The sequence below is a fragment of the Spea bombifrons genome, chromosome 11 (genome assembly GCF_027358695.1).
Source record: "Spea bombifrons isolate aSpeBom1 chromosome 11, aSpeBom1.2.pri, whole genome shotgun sequence".
Classification (NCBI taxonomy): domain Eukaryota; kingdom Metazoa; phylum Chordata; class Amphibia; order Anura; family Pelobatidae; genus Spea; species Spea bombifrons.
The window spans coordinates 36453048-36473176 of NC_071097.1; the positions used below are offsets into that span (position 1 = coordinate 36453048).

The 20129-nt window shown below is 40.3% G+C and overlaps 1 protein-coding gene across 29 annotated transcripts in view; it reads left to right on the top strand.

Moving 5' to 3' along the window:
- TCF7L2 (transcription factor 7 like 2) overlaps positions 1-20129 on the top strand; it is a 110419-nt gene that overhangs the window by 70671 nt on the left and 19619 nt on the right. For 24 of the 29 annotated variants that reach the window (XM_053450859.1, XM_053450860.1, XM_053450868.1 and 21 more), the window contains 2 exons: positions 18502-18634; positions 19691-19793. In XM_053450859.1, coding sequence (XP_053306834.1) covers positions 18502-18634; positions 19691-19793 — 236 coding nt within the window. The remainder of the gene's footprint in view (positions 1-18501; positions 18635-19690; positions 19794-20129) is intronic. The other 5 variants (XM_053450862.1, XM_053450866.1, XM_053450874.1 and 2 more) reach the window with 1 other exon arrangement.

Here is a 20129-nt window from a genome sequence, read left to right on the forward strand (position 1 = left end):
CGCTGTTAAAAATAAATCGTTTCGAAATCAATCAAACATACGAATGGTTCGAAAATAAAAATTGCCTTTGGGATTCCTTCTGGATATTTTTATTTAGAATTTCTGGAGAGGTTTGTAAAAAATGTGCTTTCTTCTAAACGTTCAAACGCCTGACCAAGAAAAGGCAAAGAGGTTTTTTTTGTTCTTTTTTTGTTTGTTTGTTTTTTTTGCCTTCTCACCTAAGGGTGAAATGTAATTTTATAACTAAATATATCCATCATGTCTTATTCTGTGCTTACGGTACTCGCCGAATAACAGGTTGCAGAAAATCTTGCATTTTACTTTCTTCCGGCGTTTCTATAGAAGAAAAAAATATATATTTTTTTTAAATGTAGAAATATTTAGTGCCTTTTTAGATATGTAGAGAAATTAATTTTCTAAACAATATATCCCATTTTCTTTTTCTTTATAAAAAAATAGCAACGTTTAAAATTCTCAGTTTTTTGTGCAAGCAGTTTTTCTTTGAAGCACCATTTCTGTGCGTTTTCGTTTTAGATTTAGATTTATTACTATATTGTTTCTTTCGGTATTCCGTGGCTATTGCTTATCTTATTGCTGATTATGATCCTTTTTGTACTAATATTTTTTTTGATTTAAGATATTTACCAGATTTTTTATGAATCTGAAAGTATTTCCTTTTTTACTTGTAGCGTCTTATTAGAAAGCACAAGGTTTTTAGTAGAACACGGGGTTGGGGGGGGGTCCTCCAACAGTCTTCTTTATTTAACCAGAGCTGGGCAAACCATGGACCTGACAGCTAATTGATGTCTCTATCATCTGTTGTTGAAACACTTTTTGTCTTCTGTGGCACGGGAAGACACCAAAATAAATGTCGGAAAGCTGAGATAATCAGTGGGTTGCGGGAAGTAATCTGTGTCCATAGACTCCGGAGACTCCATTGTGTTTGCGTTCGGTCGGAGTGCCTTTTGGTGGCCGCTGAAGTTCCTCTTTATCTTTTTTGTCTCCCCGGGAGGTGGAAGGCCGGCTCCAGCCCAGGCTCAAAAGGATGATCTCGGTGGACGATTGATAATTTAGTTTCAGTAAAGCAATTATTTAACCTGGGTTCTTTCATTGGATTTGTTATTTATTAAATTCGTTTGTAGATTGACTCTCGTAGAAGTAGAGTTCTAATGGATTTTTGATAAAGTGATACAGTTTCTTATAATGTCATCATTTTTGGCTGGTTTCATGTAGGACATCTCCATCGTTCACCCTGATTTCTTGTAGCTCGTAGTATATTTTCTCGTATTGTCATCATTTTTGTCTCATCTTAAGTGGGACATCTCCAATTCTCACCTTGACCTCTTACATCTTGAAATATATTATCTGGTACTGTCATAACTTGACTTGGGCTCGTCTTAAGATGGACATCTCGAAGTATATTTTCCTATGATGTCATAATTCCTGACTCGTCTTAAGTTGGACACCACCGTTTTTCACCATGACTCCTTACAACTCAAAGTATAATTTCCTATGACATCATAATTTCTGACCTATCTTAAATTGGACACCATCATTTTTCACCGTGACTTCTTACATCTGGAAGTATAATTTCCTATGATGTCATAATTCCTGACTCGTCTTAATTTGGACACCACCATTTTTCACTATGACTCCTTACATCTCGAAGTATATTTTCCTATGATCTCATCATTTCTGACCCGTCTTAAATTAGACACCATCATTTTTCACCATGACTTCTTACATCTGGAAGTATAATTTCCTATGACATCATAATTTCTGACCCGTCTTAAGTTGGACACCTCCATTTTTCACCGTGACTTCTTACATCTCGAGCCATCATTTCCTATGACGTCATCATTCCTGACTCGTCTGAAGTTGGACACCTCCATTTTTCACCTTGACTTCTTATAGCTCGAAGTATCTGTGTCTCTCGCCAACTCCCAGCCAAAGCCACCCACCCGTACATATTGTCCTGAAACTTCGTAGTAATGGCACGGAGAATGCAGACATTATATTCCAACTTCTATTAAAGTTGAGGCACGTTATCGTGAGACTGAATTGCGATACTTTGTATTACACTCTGGGATGGAGAGATAGACATAGGATTAAAAAAACAATTTCTAGGCATTTCTAGATGATAAATTTAATTTTCTTTGCTATTTGGAGGTCCGCTTTGAAAATGCAATTGTAATGAACGCATTCAGAACCGGAGAATAGATTTACCCTTGGCTTCAAATAGTTGACGTTATCGGGCTCTGTCATTCGTTCCTTCCTATTTTCAAGCTGCTAATTGATGTTTTTGATGTCAGCAAGAAAATTGAAGGAAATGTCATGTGTGAACCAGAGCGGAAGTTAATAAGATTGACTTCGTTGACAGAATCTACAATGAGCGAGGAGACTGCATAATGGGACCGCTGCGAATTCGTGCGCTCTCTTTGGAGTCCAAATTGACACCTCACGCTAGGCCGGGAGTCGATAGAAAGATGGAACATTTGGGGAAGGATCCTAATCTCGTCGCCTTTTCCCCCTCCGACTCTGGTCTGTTTGGTGGCGCAAGCATCTGTTTATCCAGAAGGGGTTTTTTTTTTTAAGGTCCGGGCTGAGCCAAAGTCTTAGTTCAATCTCCCATCGCCCATCGACAATGCAAATTTTTTATGCTCTTTTGGGTTTGAAAGACCCAAAGAGTCTTAAAAAAAAAAAAGAAAAGAAAAGGTTAGATTAGAAGGTGTCTGAAAGGAGAGATAGACTGATATCGGTCAGGGTTATTTCATACGCCCGGGGCGGGGGGGTCGCAAATCCATGAGACGAAGCTTAGGGAACCGGTACGGGTTCCAAATGGAATCTTTTACAAAGAATAAAAGAATAGTAAAGCTGATATTTTTGGGTTAAGAGAAAAAAAAAAAACCCAAGACGCTTTGGGTAATCTCTTCTTTTCAAGACGAGAAGAGTAAGGAACTTGAGAGGGAGTCCGTACTTTGTTATTTTCGCTTAATTCTCTGCTAATATTGGGAAGTTTATTGGATTTGCGGGCCGTATAATTATGGAATAGATTAGTTGTGTTCGGTTCGTTGCATCTGATTATTTTTTGGGCCTTCAGGGAGAAGCGCTAAAGCCCCGATATGTCCGCCACCCCCAAGCGGTCCGCGTTTGAAGCCACCGCTCCAAATGCGGTCTTGCCTAGCGCCTGGCCTCCAAGGATCATCAGGCAGACCTCATTCTCAGAATATCCAATTAATTCCACGGGCAGTGATCAGTTAGCGCTTCTTTTTCCCGTTCTCGCCATTTGAAATGCAAACACGATGAGGCTTTTTTTCCATTGGTCTGCGTCCCTCGGTTAAGCCGCTGCCGCGGGCTAGGAGTTTTATCGAGTGATGAGTCCAGAGGCTGAGCCGATAAAAGGTTACAGTACGTGATTTGCATGACGAGTCGGGCTACGGATTTACGAGCGTAAAAAAAAAAAAAACTTCTTTAACTTTTATTTGACTTTTTTTCAATGTATGGGAGGGGATATCGAGTCTTTCGACGCTGCATGTTAATACGACTAATATAAAGACATATATATAAAATAAAAGCACATATAGTGTTGTGTGTATTGTGTGTGTGTGTGCTTGTGTATTATTGCATTGAATTGTAAAGAGGTATATATATAGATATATAGCGCATGGTTTACTGATTTCCGCCACTGAACTTTATTATATAGGATGTATTATATTTGTGTGCATATATAATATATAATATATAATATATAATAATATATAGATATATATATACATTTATTACAAAATCTATTTTTGACATTTGAATACATTTTATGATTTTTTTATATATTTATTTTTTTTACACATACCGCTCTCACACACTCTCGCTTTCTTCCTCTCGCTCTCTCTCTCTCTATAAAGTATATATAGAATATATATAAAGTATAAATATATTATATATATATATTTAAATGTTATGAATAGCACGGATTTTGTAAGGTATTACATCCATAAAACATGTTTGAATCTCAGAAATAATCCGGGATCAGAATCGGAAACCATAAGTTTTTATTTTTAACAATAATTGCCAAAAAAAAACACCCCACAAACCATACCCCTCTATGACGGCAATCAGATGCGTGTTGATTGGGAAACATGATTCCCTTCATACGTGTTTATTCACCCGCCGGATTCTGTGCCGCGCTACGGAACCGGTAACTCAACATTCCGCTTAGAGCGTCGGCACCGAGCCCGTTACCGGTTCCGAACCCAAATACCCCTCATCTTGAATAGAATAATCTATGAACGCGGTAACCGATGTCCAATATGTGTGCCTTAATAGTTTTTATTTAATATTTTTAAGACGCTCTTGATCTCCTCAGTATTTAAGTGAAGATCCCGTCGTGGGGTCTCTGGGATCGAGTAGGGTGGGAGATTCTGTCGGAGCCTCTTGTTGCGGAAGGGACAGGCAGAGCCGGTCCCCCGGTTTGTTGCCCCCGTATTCTCGAGCTGTCTGTGAAGCGTACGGCAGGTGACTCCCCGTGGCTCCGTTATCATGACAACATGCCATTAGAAATTGCAGTCCTGTTGATCAATCCTCAGTACGTGACAGCTTTGCCGCGAGGCCTCGGTCTTTGAGAAACCACCGCTATGCCTTCTCCCTCTTTTTTCCTTCACTAATTGGAGAAAGTTTTTTCTCCTTGCGCTTGTGGCATGAGAAAGCCTTTTGAACGTTGTCACAATTGGAGTGTTGACTTCTTTGGAATTGCAAGTAGCTTAAGTATCAACATTAAACACAAAAGAAATTACTTAAAAAATATATTAAGGTTAACACAGGGGAAAAAAAAACAAAAAAAAATACGCTGCAGTGATTGAGTTATCCAAAAAAATAAAATGTCACGGAGAAGAGGAGTCATTTAGAATGTCACTTTTTAACTTTATTTTGTTAAAACATTTTTAGTTTATTTTTTTTTTAGAGGAGAAATAATATGCAGTTTTCAAGTGGTCCGTGTCGACTGAGCTAGCACTCGGAATCCTTGTAAAATAAATTAAAATATATATATATTAAAATACCCCTCCAAAAAAAATGTCATTCTACCTTTTTTAATTTTTTTCCCAATAATTTGAATTTAGATTTTTTACCCCAATAAATAAATAAATATATATTCCCCAATATAATAAATAAATAAATATAAATATATATTATATATATATTAATGCTAATATATATATATATATATATATATATATATATATATATATTTGCATTGATATAAATGCTCTATTTTGGACCTGTTTGGTTTTTGTTCTAAAATCCAGATTTCAGTATTTAATAGAATGTAGCTTTTAATCTCCAAATAAATGATTTAAACACGGATGTGATCCATAAATTTGTCATAATTCATGGCATTTTCTGCAAACAGGGGCTCGATATCTATATATATGCACTTGGCAGGTATGAAGCTTATGGTCTGGAAAGCAAGTTATTTTTCTATATATTCTTAAAAATAAAAAGAAGCCTTAAAATAATGCGATCAACCTGCTGGAAATCTCTCCGAATCCATTGCAATAGCCTAATGCAAGACAAATAAAATGTTATATTTTGAGCAAATAATTCACTAAAGAATTCCCTTTTTTATTTTTTTGGACATGTAGCTTCTTTTGAAATCTGTAATTGCTACAATTAAGGTTTTTTTTTCTCTTTCCTTTTTCTTTTTGGTAACTTCAGAAAATCAAATTAGAAAAAAAAAAAAGGGATACATTTTATATAATTAATTTTCGCCATTGTAAAAAAAAAATCATTTGCTAAAATTTGCTTTATTAAGAGTATCAAGACTCTGACTGCTAAAACATCAGACGCAATGAGAGTGAAGGGCAGCTTAGGGAGAATTGGGCTTTAAACCCTCTGCAGATCGGAGTTAGGATCAAAGACGCTTGCTTTATACGGCCGCGCGACGCTTTGAAGTCCTCGCTGCACCTACAGCATTCATTTCATCAAGTTCACTGGTGTCTTAATAGCAGATCAATAACTTTCAAAGTCGGAGAGTTAATTTGAAACTAGTGCCGATGCGTTCGTGCCGGGGATACAGGGGAGGAAAAAAAAGAGAAAAAGGAGAAAAGGCAGACTATTAAAAACTAGGAGTGTGATGTGTACTTAATGTCGTTATTGTAATTTGCGAAATCAAGATCGGAGACGTTAGAAGTTCCCAACCTGAGCGCTCGTTGCGGGATTAAGGTCTTTGTAATATTAAAATGGAACAAGAGGAAGGGTTTAGCCGGAAATAAATGTGCGCTTCTCGCCTCGCGTCTCGGAAAGTTCCTTTTTTGCTTAGAAAAACAAGTAAATCGTTTAAAATAATGCAAAACGCAATTCTGATTTTTTTTTATTTTTTTTTTATGTTACTGACAAAAAGGGTTGACAAATAAAAATTGACAGAGAATTGGTTAAATCAAAAATATATAGGCTTGGTTGATTCGGAATTTTGTAATAGAAAATATCTGTGCCTTTTTTATACGGTCATGTTAAATAAAATAAAAAAATGTATATTATATGTTTAGTTGACGTGTAATTTAGATTCTAATTATCCTTTTTTTATATCGCGATGTTTTGTTGAATTAAAAAAAGAAGACTTGGTTAATTTGTAATGAGATTCTAAAAATAGCAGTGTTTTTTTTTTTTAATAATATCAAATATCAGCTGATCCGTGAACATTCATTCATAAAGTAGGTTGTGCCGTCAAGTGCGGGAATGAGCATTTTATATGCCATCTTTGTTAACCTTTCCTATAAACTAATCGAGACGGGCAGCCGGCATTAAAAGAGCTCCGCGGCGGCGAAATGGCGTTCGCCAAAAAAAAAAAAAAACAACAAAAAACCCCCCCACTCAATCTGCGCTGATGTCATCGGCGAGATATTTTTAATCATGTTAGTGGCAGAAGGTTAACTTTGCTTTGGAAATAAAACAAATGCCTTTTTTAAAATAAACGGCGAATGGCGTTGGTCGCGGCGTTTGGCTTCTTATGATGCGTTTCCCGTATTCCGCCAGCACCTACCGATAATCCCCGAAACGCTCTTTCTTTCTAAATAGATTTATTTTCTTTATTATTTCGGCAAAAGTGCGGAGAGGGAAATGCGGCGGCGGACAATGCTGTGAAAGCGAGATAATGGCAAAGCTTTTAATTCTGTTTTTGGGGTTTTTCTATCACCTTCTTAAAACCATCTGTATGTGCTATAGAGAGGTTCGGAGAATGTATTTTTTCTTTTGGCACCAGGGGTCAAATTCACACCCTTCTAGAACAAACCTCTAATTTAGAATGTTCATCTAAGGGTTCTTAATGGTATTAGAGACCATTGGGGTGGACAGTGGGAGCCGCAGATTACCCCGACGAATCATTGGACAGATTATCCGACACATCTGTCATTTAGCTTTTTTTTTTTTTTTTTTTTTTTTTTACGGCTTTGTTTTCCTTAAAAAAAAAGGAAAAAAAAATATAAACTTTACAAACATGTAATATATGAAAAGAGTTTCTAAAAATAAATAACTAATTGTTGGATTAAATGTTCAAAAAAGTGGAATTTTTGCCCCCCCCCCGATTCACAACATTCTTGGTACTCGATGGGCGTTATTCTTTATTTTAAGTGTTTTTTTAATTGTAATTTTTTTGTATAATGTTTGGTTCCCCTTTATGTTTGCGGCGGAATCTCCATGAACTTGGTGTAGAATGTTTTAATTCAGATTCGATTTCATTCTGTTGCCCACCCCATCCAAAAAAAAAAAAAATACTCCATTGAATGCAATTTTTTTGATATTTTTATTTGGGGAAGATGTCGGTAAAAAGCAGGAGACCAGATTTTAAAGAATTCTCTTAAAAAAAATAACAAGAAAAAAGTAGTTCACCTACAAGTGAGATATAAAAACCTCTCGGGAAAAGGAGGCTAAAAGTAAGAAAGACAGATAAAGATTTTCTTGTAAAATGTGTTTAAGAAATGACTTACTGTGATTTCTTATCTACAATAAGAGGGGAAAAAAAGGAGAACATGTAAAATTAACCCAAACGGGATGTTTATATCTTGGTCTTTATTTTTTTGGATTTTTTTCCCATTTTTTTTTTAATGTAATAAATAGAAATAAAATTAAAAGCCAACTTGAAATTATTTAAAAAAGAAAAAATCTTATCAAAAAGCCCCCATAACAAAATAGTTACGTTTATGCCTTAGTACTCCACATATAATGATCTCTACTTCATTAGAAGCGTATTAATCTGTTCCCCCGGTCCCCCGGGAGACACCTTTAAGATGATGATATTGTATTTTTTCCCCCCCGAATTGTTTAAAAAAAAAAAAAAAAAAAAATCTAGCAGATTTGGTCCCTGTCAGTCAGAAATAATTGTGTTCTTAATCTTGTCCCTGATGGATGACTTGGAGTTCAGCAACGGACCGGCTCCAATGACAAATACAATATTAATATTCATTAAGCGCTTTGACAATGCTAATTTTGATGCAGTAGTAAAGGGCCTTCCAAAGTTAGCGGCCAAAAGCTTCAGAGCTGCGCAAGGTGGCAAGATAATTTGTGCTGGTTTGCTGAGCTGAAGGCTTTTAAAGTCTTTTCGCAAAAAAAAAAAGAGGGCTAGGTACCGCAAACAAAAAAAAAAAAGAAAAAAAAAAAGGGGAAGGGGGAAAAGTTCTGAAGCGTCGGAAAGCAGGGCTGCGGAAATAATACAATCACAGCCCGCGAAAAAATTTGACACATCCGATGAAGCTTCTTTGAGCGAAAATTTCTACAAAGTTGCAACAACAACAACAACAAAAAAAAAGAGCATAGCATGGTAAGTCAGCGCAATTTTTTTTCTCTTTTCTTTTTTTTTATTTTGTTTAATCTTTTTTGATCTTTTCAATTATCGCTATTTGAAGATCAATAGTCATTTCCTTCCTCCCTCTCCTCGAAGGCGCGGCGGCCGTCTCATATGTCCGAGGATCCCCTTCGCTTTTTAGAACGGAGGGGATATCGAGTTTCTGTAAGACGCCGTCCCTTTATTTTTGTTTATTTTTTTTTTTTATTATCATTCTTAACCCGGGACAGAATTTGCTGGGGGCGCGGACGGGGGTTCAATCGTCGGCCGGGATCAGGCGCGTTGGTTGTCTTTTTTGGGAGGGTTTTGACCGACGGGTTATATATATTTTTTATTTTTTTTTGTATCGGATTGTGTTTATGTATTGTTATATATATAGTTTTTGTTTTCTTTCTTTGTTTCTGGTGAAAATCCGCTCTTTTCCCTGTTTCATAGAAACGCCAGACTAGAAACTTTTGAGAACTGGGGATTTGCCTTTTATATTTGCCAAGTCAGGAGGCAAAATATCTGCTTTTGTTCTTTTTTCGCTGAAGGTTGGAAAGTAAAACAACCAAAACAACTAAAAAAAAAAACGAAAAAAAAAAACGTAGGATGCGCGGAGGATGAGGGGAGGAGGGGGGGTTAAATAGTATAGAGAAAAAAAAGAGTTCTGTCACTGAATTGGGGGAGATTGTAATAATTATGCCAGTGCCGACAAACCCGGATAATTCTATGGATGCCTGAACTTTGAGCATCTTTCCGGAGGAGCTGCGGTGGGAAGCAGTCATCTTTGCGGAGTGTCGGCTCTGAATGGTTTAGGGTGGGGTGCTGCCCTCCAGTGGCGCCGGCAGACACGTCCTGCTTGCGCGAGCTGCTCACGCCGTCGGTGTGTGGAAGGCTCTTATCGGCGGTATGATCCCAAGCAAGCAGCGTGGAGCACTCGTAATTAAACTTGTAAATGGTAAGATTGGCTCGTTTTCGCTTTCTCTCTCTTCTGCCTCCGTTCCGTAAAAATCATTTTGTTTCATTTCAATGTTTTTGGGGGTTTTTCCCCCACTTTTTTTCAGCTTTTTTTTTTGTAAACTATATCACTTTAATGAAAATTTCATGAGCAGCGTGTCTTCGAGTCGCCCGTATCGCCTGCTGCATGTATATATATATGGAACACAGGCGCTTGTTTCTGTGAATGAACACAATAGATTTTTTGTATTTTTCTTTTTTTTTACCGTTCATTTTGTTTAAAAATCACTCTTTTTCTAAGTGTCACTTTACTGCTTGCACTGTCTCTTTTTCTTTTCCCGTAACTTAGAAATACTCCATGGATTCTTTTTTTTTAAGTATTTATTTGGGTGGTTTGCAGTATTTGTCACATTTTCACCTAATTGTTTTGTAATGTTTTTGTTTTCCCGTGGATGTTTTTGCGAGCTCTGATTCCCCGTGGGATCCCACGTTGTCTTGCGAGATCCTTGGAGAGATACTCGTTGCTCATCTGCTTTGGAATGTTTTCGCTGAACGGAGAGATTTTTCTCGTGTGTGTTTTTGGCTTTCCTGCCTCTTTTTGAGTCTTCATTTTTTTTTTGAGGGGGGGGGGACGGCGTATAACGAATTCTCAGCTGGGAACGTCTGTCCGACAGGCTACACTTGGTGGGTTATTATTGTTAAACGATTGGGAGCTGTCCATCAGCAGCCGGCAAAACGCTCCGTTTACTTAAGAAATTGCACGTGCTACAAAAGGCAGTCGCTGGAGTGTGGTGGTCCGGCTGAATGGAAGGAGGGAAGGCAATTAGCCGCCCCTGTTGTTTGGGGGGCTTTAACTTGTCAGATGGAAGCCTCGTTGCCTTTGTTTGTGTCTTGTAAAGAGAAATCACCGGGTTTTGTTTTGGCATTAGGGGCCTTAAGGATTTTTTGGCCGACCCCTAGGGGGTTAAAGTAGAATTCTGTGCAGGTTTTTTAGTTTTTTTTCGAGTAAATAAGAATTTTTTTGTAAAAAAAAAAGTTGCAGTAAAAGGTCCTATTGCTTTTTTTTTTATTATAATATATATATATATATTTTCGTTTTCACGGGTAAAATGTTTAAAAAAAGGTCGAATGTGTGATTTTATAGGATTGTAGAAAATTAGAAACATTTTGGAGGTTGACAGCCCCCCCCCTCGTGCCAAAAGTTTAGGGACGGTTTGTGCCGCGCGGACGTCTCGTTTCGGGAGATCAGCTGTCCGTCGTCTTTAAATGTCTTGTCCCACTTGAAATGATGGCCCTGCTCGTGTTTGAACGTCGGGGACGGGCAGCGAAAGCCCCCCAAACACTTGAAGAAAAGAAAACAAAAAAAAATCCCTCCCATTCAGGCAGCCGTCCGCTAACAATGGCCGCATTGAGTTGTTCGTGTGTGGGATAAGCTTGTTTATCCGCCGGGAGCCCCGCTTAACAAAAGCTCTCCCCTCTATTGTGTTGATAACCGGTTTCTTCAAACCAAATTGGTATTTAATGGCGAGCGAAGGTTACGGCGGAAGAAAGAGAGGCGATCTCTGTGCAAAGGCCACGCACGGTGTCAACTGGTGACACCGTGACGGAGGAACCCTGCATTCCTTCATTGACTCCGCAAGAAACAGTATTCCCAGTATGTAACTGGTACAGAGAGACCGCAGCTCTTCACACAGTGGGATTCCCCCTCGACTCGTATCGGGATTGTCTGCCAGGGAGCCCTGTAGGGTTTCTTTTTTAACCCCACTCATCGGTTCAAGGATAGCGGTCAACCCTGGAGGGGGGCAGAAACGGGGCAAACGCGGAAGCGGGCTTGAAACGTGATGCTTAGAACCCAAGGAGCGGCTGAAACGTTGTTACCATGGCTGCGTCCGGCGGTGTTACACGCAAGAGCAATTCCCGAATTTACTATGACCAGGGACGGTGAAGTTGGAGTCCGCGCGGGGCCGAGGGGCCGAAGAGCAGAGGGCACGGTGGTTTGCTGCTAATTCGGTTACTCGCATGGTGAAGGGGAGGTTTGAGGCTCTCAGGTGTAAGAAGGGGATTCAGAGGCGGGCGAGTCAAAGCAGAGGGTCACCAGCGAGCCCCCGGCTCTGAATCTCAGTTGGGGCGGCAGAGGTGAGGATTATGTACTCGAGCGACGGCGTTCCGGCCGGAATGGACGGGCTGAGCGACTGGAAGGCTGTGCCGGCCTGTGGACTGTCTCTGCTGCAGGAGTTCGGCGGGTGGCACGTGGGGCTGAACTGCTGGGTAAGTGCGCCAACGTTTCGGGGTCGTGCCCCTTTACCGGCCAGACCCAAACCTCAGTCCCCCCCCTCTATTAACTGAACGTTTATCCGTTGTATGCAGGACAGCCAGAACCCCGTAATCATCCCGAAAAACCCCACTCTGGGGGCAATTGATAAATAATGTTAACCCCTTCAATGCTGGTGGGCCTGGATTGCTTTGCCTATTTTGATACAATGTGTGGAAAGACAATCATTCATCGATGCAGAGTAACAAGAACCGCTGCAGCCTGGAGCAGTAGATTATATTAACAAAAATCTTGAAACTACTGATTAGCTGTGAATTCACCTTAAAATAATTTTTTTATTTTTTTTTGTTTTTTTGTATTGTTATGGTTTAGTTTTTTTTCCAAGTGGTCATTTGGTTATAATGTAGGATTTGGGGTTCGGCATTTCTTCGATGAGGTTTAAAAGAAAGGTTGTAGGAGGAGAAATGCAAAATGCCATGGATTCAAACCAGAACAGAGGCTTAGATGTGATGTTACAAAGTATTTTTCTCATTTAATGGGTGGTAGATAAGTGGAACAGCTTCCCAGCAGAGGTGGTAGAGGGTAATACAGTGAGGGTATTAAACATGCATGGGATAGACATACGGCTCCTGAATCTAAGACGAGACCAACGACTGATTAAGGTTTGAGTCTTTACAGCAGGAGAAACGGGCAGATTTTAGGGGCAAATGGTTTATATCTATGAATGGAGGCGTTTTTCGATCCCGGTATAAGAAAATACTGTAATTCTAGCTGTTTTTGGACAAATATACTATTTTATTAGAACATGGCACCTTTGTTCTCCTTTTTATGTGCCAAAAAGAGTTATCGATAGAGAGAAAAAATGCTGCTTTTAAGCCCCCGGCGAGGGGTGAATTATATTAAGAGGCTTTTTGTATCACAAAAGGTGGAATAAATATTTTTCACCAAATGAATCTCTGAAGTTTTGTTAAATTTTTGTTTTTAATGATCTGTAACGGAAGCGGTAAGAAAGTGTGTGTGAAAGGGTATTAGCGGATGGTGGGGGGCAGTAATACCCTGTAGGACATTTCCGCATTCAGGACGCCCCCAATAGGCGCCAAGCGCCTCCGTTTAGCATTTAACCCCGAATCGCCTCGGGTTTAAAAAAGACAATCATTGGAGAAAAAGTCATTTTTTTTTCTTTTAAGAATTAAAGGCTAGTATTACCCCGGCTTGTAAAATGTTACTCGGGTTTTAGCAAAGCTACATGGACATAACTGCTGGAGGCTGGCTGAGGATCATAGGAGTTTTAAGCCACTAAAAATGGAGTGCCACATATCATATTTGATGGGCTGATGCTTTGACTTAGTAGCCAGGCTGTAATACTGACCAGGGAGCTTCTATAGTTCAATACATAGTCCCTATATCTATCCATCTATCTATCCATCTATCTATCATCTATCTATCCATCCATCTATCTATCTATCCATCTATCTATCTATCTATATATCTATTATCTATCTATCTATCTATCCATCTATCTATCTATATATCTATTATCTATCTATATACATATCGCTCTGGCAACCTCTGCCTCTGGGTGGTGGCTCTGTGTTTCCAGTAATATTTTGTTTTTATTGATATATTTATAAGATATCATCCCTTGGTCTCCTCTTAAAATGTCTATCCCACACATGTTTAAATCCCCTCGCTGTATCAGCCTCTACCACTTCTCCTGGGAGGCTGTTCCACTTATCTACCACCCTCTCAGTAAAGTAAAGCTTGTTTACGTTAAATTGTTTGTATTCTTGCCGCATTGTTCTAATTAACGTTATTACAGCAGAATGGTGCCGTTTTATTAATAATCTGTAACGCATATAACATAAACTATAGACTGTAATCCTCCCTGGTGATATTCAGACAGTGGCAGAAGTTACGCAATAACACAGATATTGTTACAATGTTACATTTTACCCCGAAACAGGAGATTCTGTGCATTCAGGAGGATTCTCATCATCATTTTAATGCTCAGAATAGGCGGGGGGGGGGGTTACTTATTATATATTAATGTTATTATTAGTCTGTGGATAATATTCTGCATTTTGGTGGAGTTGTGAGACGGGCAGGGGCTGCGTGCAGAGGGTCAGAGATTTAGATGTGGTGTAAGGAAGCTTTTCTTTAAACGGTGGTAGGTAGATGGAACGGCCTCCCAGCAGAATTGGTAGAGGGTAATACAGTGAGGGTATTAAACATGCATGGAATAGACATATGGCTTGTGAATGTAAGACGAGACCGGCGACTGGTTGGGGTTTGAGTGTTGTGTCTGTGTATGTAGATGGCTCGGAGGGGCCGCTCCGGTAACGTCTCTGGTGCGTTTGGGATGCTGGGGGATCTGGTGTCGGGGGGGGGGGTCAGGCAAGCACCGGGTAAAGTTGCAGGAATTCCCGCGATTGCCCGCTCGCCTGTCTGTGTCAGCCGGCCGCTCGGGGCAGGAATGATGGGGCTATTTTTAATGGATCCCCGTGACACGAATCTCGCCCCCCCCCTTCCTAACATACAAGGCAGCTCCAGGGGGTCTCAGTAACTCCGATGGCCGCAGACCTTTTACAGAACTTATTTTACTGTTTCTTCCGTCTCGTGAAAGCCCTTTCAAAGTCTCTCCCGTTCCCGCAGCAAAAGGAAGCAATAGGGGGGTATTGAGCAGGGGGGGGGCAAAGAGGCAGAGGGGGGGCAGAAGCCCTCTTGTTTCCACTGTCTGGTGATTAATGGGATTTTTTGTTGTTGCTGTGATTGGTAACTTCCCATAAGCTGCCCTCGAGAGGGGCCGTTTGGGGCACGGAGCGAGCTCCAGCGTCTCCTGTCTGCCCCTTTGTGTATCAGAAGGCAGAGAGCCACACGCAGGGCTCAGCGCAACACGAATCCCAAGTGTTCTTCAAAGGTCAGAGGCCGCGCATGGATTTTTCCTCCCCGCGGAGCCCTGCCAGCAGCAGTCCCTGGCACGGCACCTCCTGAGGTTTCACAAACTCGACGCCATCCTTTACTTTGAGAAAAGCCACCGATCCGGTGGCTGGGAACTGCAACTCCCATAATGCTGAGCCAGCCACACTCAACAGCGCCTGCAAAATGCTTTTATTTTCCCATCAGATCTCTAGAAGCTCATTAATGATTTTTGGGTGAAACTGACATCTTTATTTACATAAAAAGGGCCAAGTTTTTTAGACGCAGAATAATTAAAATTCAGTGTAATGTGTATTTCACCCTATTATTATTATCACTATTTATTATTATTAATATTACTATTATTATTATTATCACTATTTATTATTATTAATATTACTATTATTATTATTATCACTATTTATTATTATTATCACTATTTATTATTATTAATATTACTATTATTATTATTATCACTATTTATTATTATTAATATTACTATTATTATTATTATCACTATTTATTATTATTATCACTATTTATTATTATTAATATTACTATTATTATTATTATCACTATTTATTATTATTATCACTATTTATTATTATTAATATTACTATTATTATTATTATCACTATTTATTATTATTATCACTATTATTATTATGATTATTATTATTTATTATTACTATTATTATTATTACTGTTATTTTTTATTATGATTATTTATTATTTATTATTACTATTATTATTTTTATTTATATAGATTATTAGATAACAAGCGCTCGGCTCACAAGCTGACAATCTAGAGTTGTAATTTTGCATTTTGTTAACCCCCCCTGCGTACACTGCCTCGATGCCGATACAAAAGAAAACAATGATTTTTCTTTTCTTCTGATTATTTCACTTTCTCAATGGATTTTGCTTTAACTCTTTGCAACCCGCGGCCCTCACTTCGGCTCGAGAGATAGGGATCACCAACCGCTTGTGGATCTCAAAGAGATCAAAACCACCTCCGCAAGCCACGTCATCTGAGGAGACCGTCTGCCCTTATCCACCACGTTATATCTTCTGCCGTCTAATACAAAAAAATGGCTTCAAACTCTTAAGCGCCGAGCCGATGATAAATCTCCGTATTGGCTCAATAGAACCTTTACAACCAGAAGCCACGGAACTGTGCCGCTAATAAAATGTTAATATTTTTAAAGATCAGGTATAACCCAATAGATTGTAAGCTCCTAGGAGCAGGACCCTCTTCTCCTTCAGTCCCAGTATGTGTGTTAATGTTTAAATTGTCTGCTAATTATTGTCACTGTAGCAGCACTACGGAATCTGCTGGCGCCATATAACTAAATGGCGTGCCAGTTTGCGTTCTCTTTATAGAGAGGCAGTAGAGGCAGAATTATTGCCCCGTCCTCCTCTTGGCATTTTGTGCCCCTCAGATTCTGACTCCAGCTGTTTATGGAAATGAAGTCTCTCTCGCTGTCTTTAATCCCCCGCCATCCGCTGGTACGAGGGTCTCATTATCCGCTCGGCCACCTCATATAGTTAAACGGTTTTCTTGTAAGATTTCAGTTAAAAGCTTCCGCTGGGAATTTCGGGGCGGAATTCTTATCTGGATACATTCAGGCTGTTACAACGTTTCCCGCGCCGGCGTCAATGGGATCGGCCGAGACGGGGATAGAAATTCATTACAAAATAATCCCCGCCGATCGTTTACCGATCCGGCGCCTTCTCCAGGCGGGAGCGACTTGGTGTGATTTGGGTAAAAAAAAAAAGAGAAATGATTTTATATACGAGACAAATCCTCAGATTCTGCCCCACGAACTAAAAATACAAAGTTTCATGCGGCTCACAAGTTGTTGTCCTCGTCAGCCTGCGGTTGGTACATACTTACACGGTAATTAAAGCTAAAAAAAGACCGTGGGTCATCAAGGTGAACCCAACATCAATTCCCGCAGCTTATTCTGACACCAGCTCTCCAATAGACGGCCCCAGACGGGACCACCGCAAAATGAGACGTCTCTAACGCGTAAACACCCAGAATATCTCCAAAAACGCGTCTACCCCGGAAAGAGACAGCCTGGTGCGATTAAAAATATATCTTTATAATCCTGCGTTTAGAAAATGAACAGAACCCTCTTCTTTACATCATTGCAGCTTGAATCGTGTTGTGAGGGTGGTAGATAAGTGGAACAGCCTCCCAGCAGAAGTGGTAGAGGGTAATACAGTGAGGGGATTAAACATGCATGGGATAGACATACGGCTCCTGAATCTAAGACGAGACCAACGACTGATTAAGGTTTGAGTCTTTACAGCAGGAAACATGGAGGATAAAATGTATCCATTATGCACCAACCAGCCTTTAATTTGCCATATTTGGGCATTTTTGTTTTAGGGGGTGTGGAAGAGGTGTGGTTGGGCCGGGGTGCTTTGTTTAGCTGAGTGGGGCATTTATTAGAAGAATAATGGGGTTTATTTCCCCCATTTAATTTATAAAGCCGTTTCCTGCTGTTTCTATACACATTATCGGGGCTTTTAGGGCTGTAGAACCCTGCGATCCCCTCATACCCAGCAAACATTCTGCCCTCCTAGAAAAGAGGGGCAACGGGGGGGCATTAGGGGAGTAGAGAGGGGTATCGGGGGGGCACAACAAGGATTAGTATTAGCCCCTTTAAAGCACCCCTATTGTGTTTATTAGCCAATTTATGAATGCATATTATTATCCTAGTGTGTATAGTTGAGTATCTGTTAGAAGATTGTATAAAAGTGTGAGAATGAGGATCATGTGACCTGCTTTGTATGACATCCAGTTTAACGGCTGAGAATGTGTTTTTAGCTCACTAAGAAATGTGTTTTTATGTGTAAATTCGCATGTAGTCAAAATATTGGTATGTAAGGGATTGTAATGGAATCCAGACCCAAATACCATCTTTCGCTTTTTTTATTATTATTTGGTCAGCCCGAGCAGGAAGTTGGAAGCCGCTTCCTGTTCTCTCCCCGCGTTGGTTTAGCGGACGGCTCGTGAGTCTCTAGCGCTAGAGATTGTTTCCAGCCGCGCAGGTCCCTCTGTAACGCTATTATCACAGATACCTCAGGGCGATTTATACCCCGTGACGGGGCAGCAAGATGGCGGCTCCTGCATAGTAGTTATGGAGTGATAATTGGGGATGGGGATAATTTGGAATGGGAAAGTTCCCTTTAATCTGGATTTAGGGCTTCTGCAAAGTGAGGATATTTTATTACTTTCACATATAGATATTGGAGGTCTTCGGTGGTCTCTGGTGAGTGCGTCGTGATGAGGGGCTGCTACGGACCGGAAGGGAAAGGTTCTCAGAAAGTTCATGCTCTCCACGGAGCAGTCAGTGGCTTTAGATACGTTAATGGTCCTCATCCCACTTCACCTGCTTTTATTATAATTATTATTTATAGTTTTATATAGCGCCATCATATTCCGTAGCGCAGCGTTTTATGAGGGTGCAACAGCAAACAAACCTCTCCGTGGCTCTAACCTTCTCCTTTTCTCCTCTTTTTTTTTTGAACAGTCTAACAAAGTGCCCGTGGTTCAGCACCCTCACCATGTCCACCCGCTCACGCCGCTCATCACTTACAGCAACGAGCACTTTACCCCTGGGAACCCTCCCCCGCACTTACAGGCAGACGTGGACCCCAAAACAGGTACCGTTCTCCTCATTCACACCAAACAGAGCATTATTACTAATAATATGATGTTATTATTCCTTTTTTTTTGTTATGTCTGTTTTACCGGGAACTACCGTGGATTTGTGTCATTCTTCTGCCGGACGCCCCTCCGTCGCCTCGGCAGCTCGGTTGCGTTACCTGCCCCACCTGGCTTTTGGGGAACAAAGCATTCGTTTCATTAATTATTAATCTCGCGGGCCGGCGGTCTCCTTCTCCCCCTGCTCAAATCTCTCCTCCGCCGAGGGCGCCCTGCAGCTGCTTTTGTATTATTCATTCGCCCATCACTGATCCCCTAATTTTAGGATGTGAAGTAAAGGAGCGAGCGCTCAGATTTATTACGTGACAGAGCGGCTGCTCTCTTACCGCGAGGGCTGAGAAACGGCTTGTTAGAGAAGAATTTAATAAATAAAAAAATACTCAGAGGATGTATTTCTAAAAAATCTGCGCGGCTAGACTATAAAATGCCCTAATCTTTTTTTTGGGGGGGGGTGATTGGCCCGTAGCGACCAAATCTAACGGGCCAATCAAAAGGAACATTCCATGGGATGATATTATGGATATTATGAATTACTTTGAAATATCTCCAATCTCCGAGCCAGGTAGAGCCTGATGATGGTGATTTCATCCGGGCGTGCAAGGGGCGGAGCTTGTAGAGAAAAAATGGCTGCCTACATGAAGTTATCTCAGAGCAATAAAACAGTTTGTATTAAAATGTGCACCTTTTGAAGACCAAAACGGTTCTAAGAGGAACTAAAACTGCGGGTTTCTGATGAAAATAAGGCTACACCACAGATTTTTTTTTAATTTCCATTTTTTAGCATTTCTTGTAAATGGATTTAATGATTTTTTTGCGTTATATACATTTCTTTTTGGATGCAAAGGTCCATTCTGACAACTTTTGCTTTTGTGGGAATACAACTCCTATCACATTGAAATATTGAATTTTAACAACACCTCTGATTGAGCACCTCTGTCTGTCCGAATGGAAGTATACTCACCGAAGGCCCTGTGTGTCTTTGTCTTTCTCTGCAGGAATCCCACGGCCCCCTCACCCTCCGGATATATCGCCCTATTACCCTTTATCGCCGGGCACCGTAGGACAGATACCCCATCCGCTAGGATGGTTAGTACCACAGTAAGCAGTTCCAGAATTCTTTCCATTATGTTTCCAGTATGTTTTATATGTTTGTACATGAAATGGAGAGCTAAGCGCGCATGCCTTAGTCTGTTTGTGTGTTGGGTGGATGCATAACGGCCTCAGTACCTACCCCTAAGCCATATCAGATGGATATAAAGTATAGGAGGTCCCAGCTGGGTCCCTCTAACTAAAGTGTAGGTCCAAAAAGGTCCAAATATTTAGAATAAGGATTCCCACCCCATAGTTCTGCCCCTTCTGGGTTTGAGGCAGACGTCTCGGTGCCGGGCAGCCATCTTCTTTGCCAGGTTCCAGGCAGACATATCTGTGCCGGGT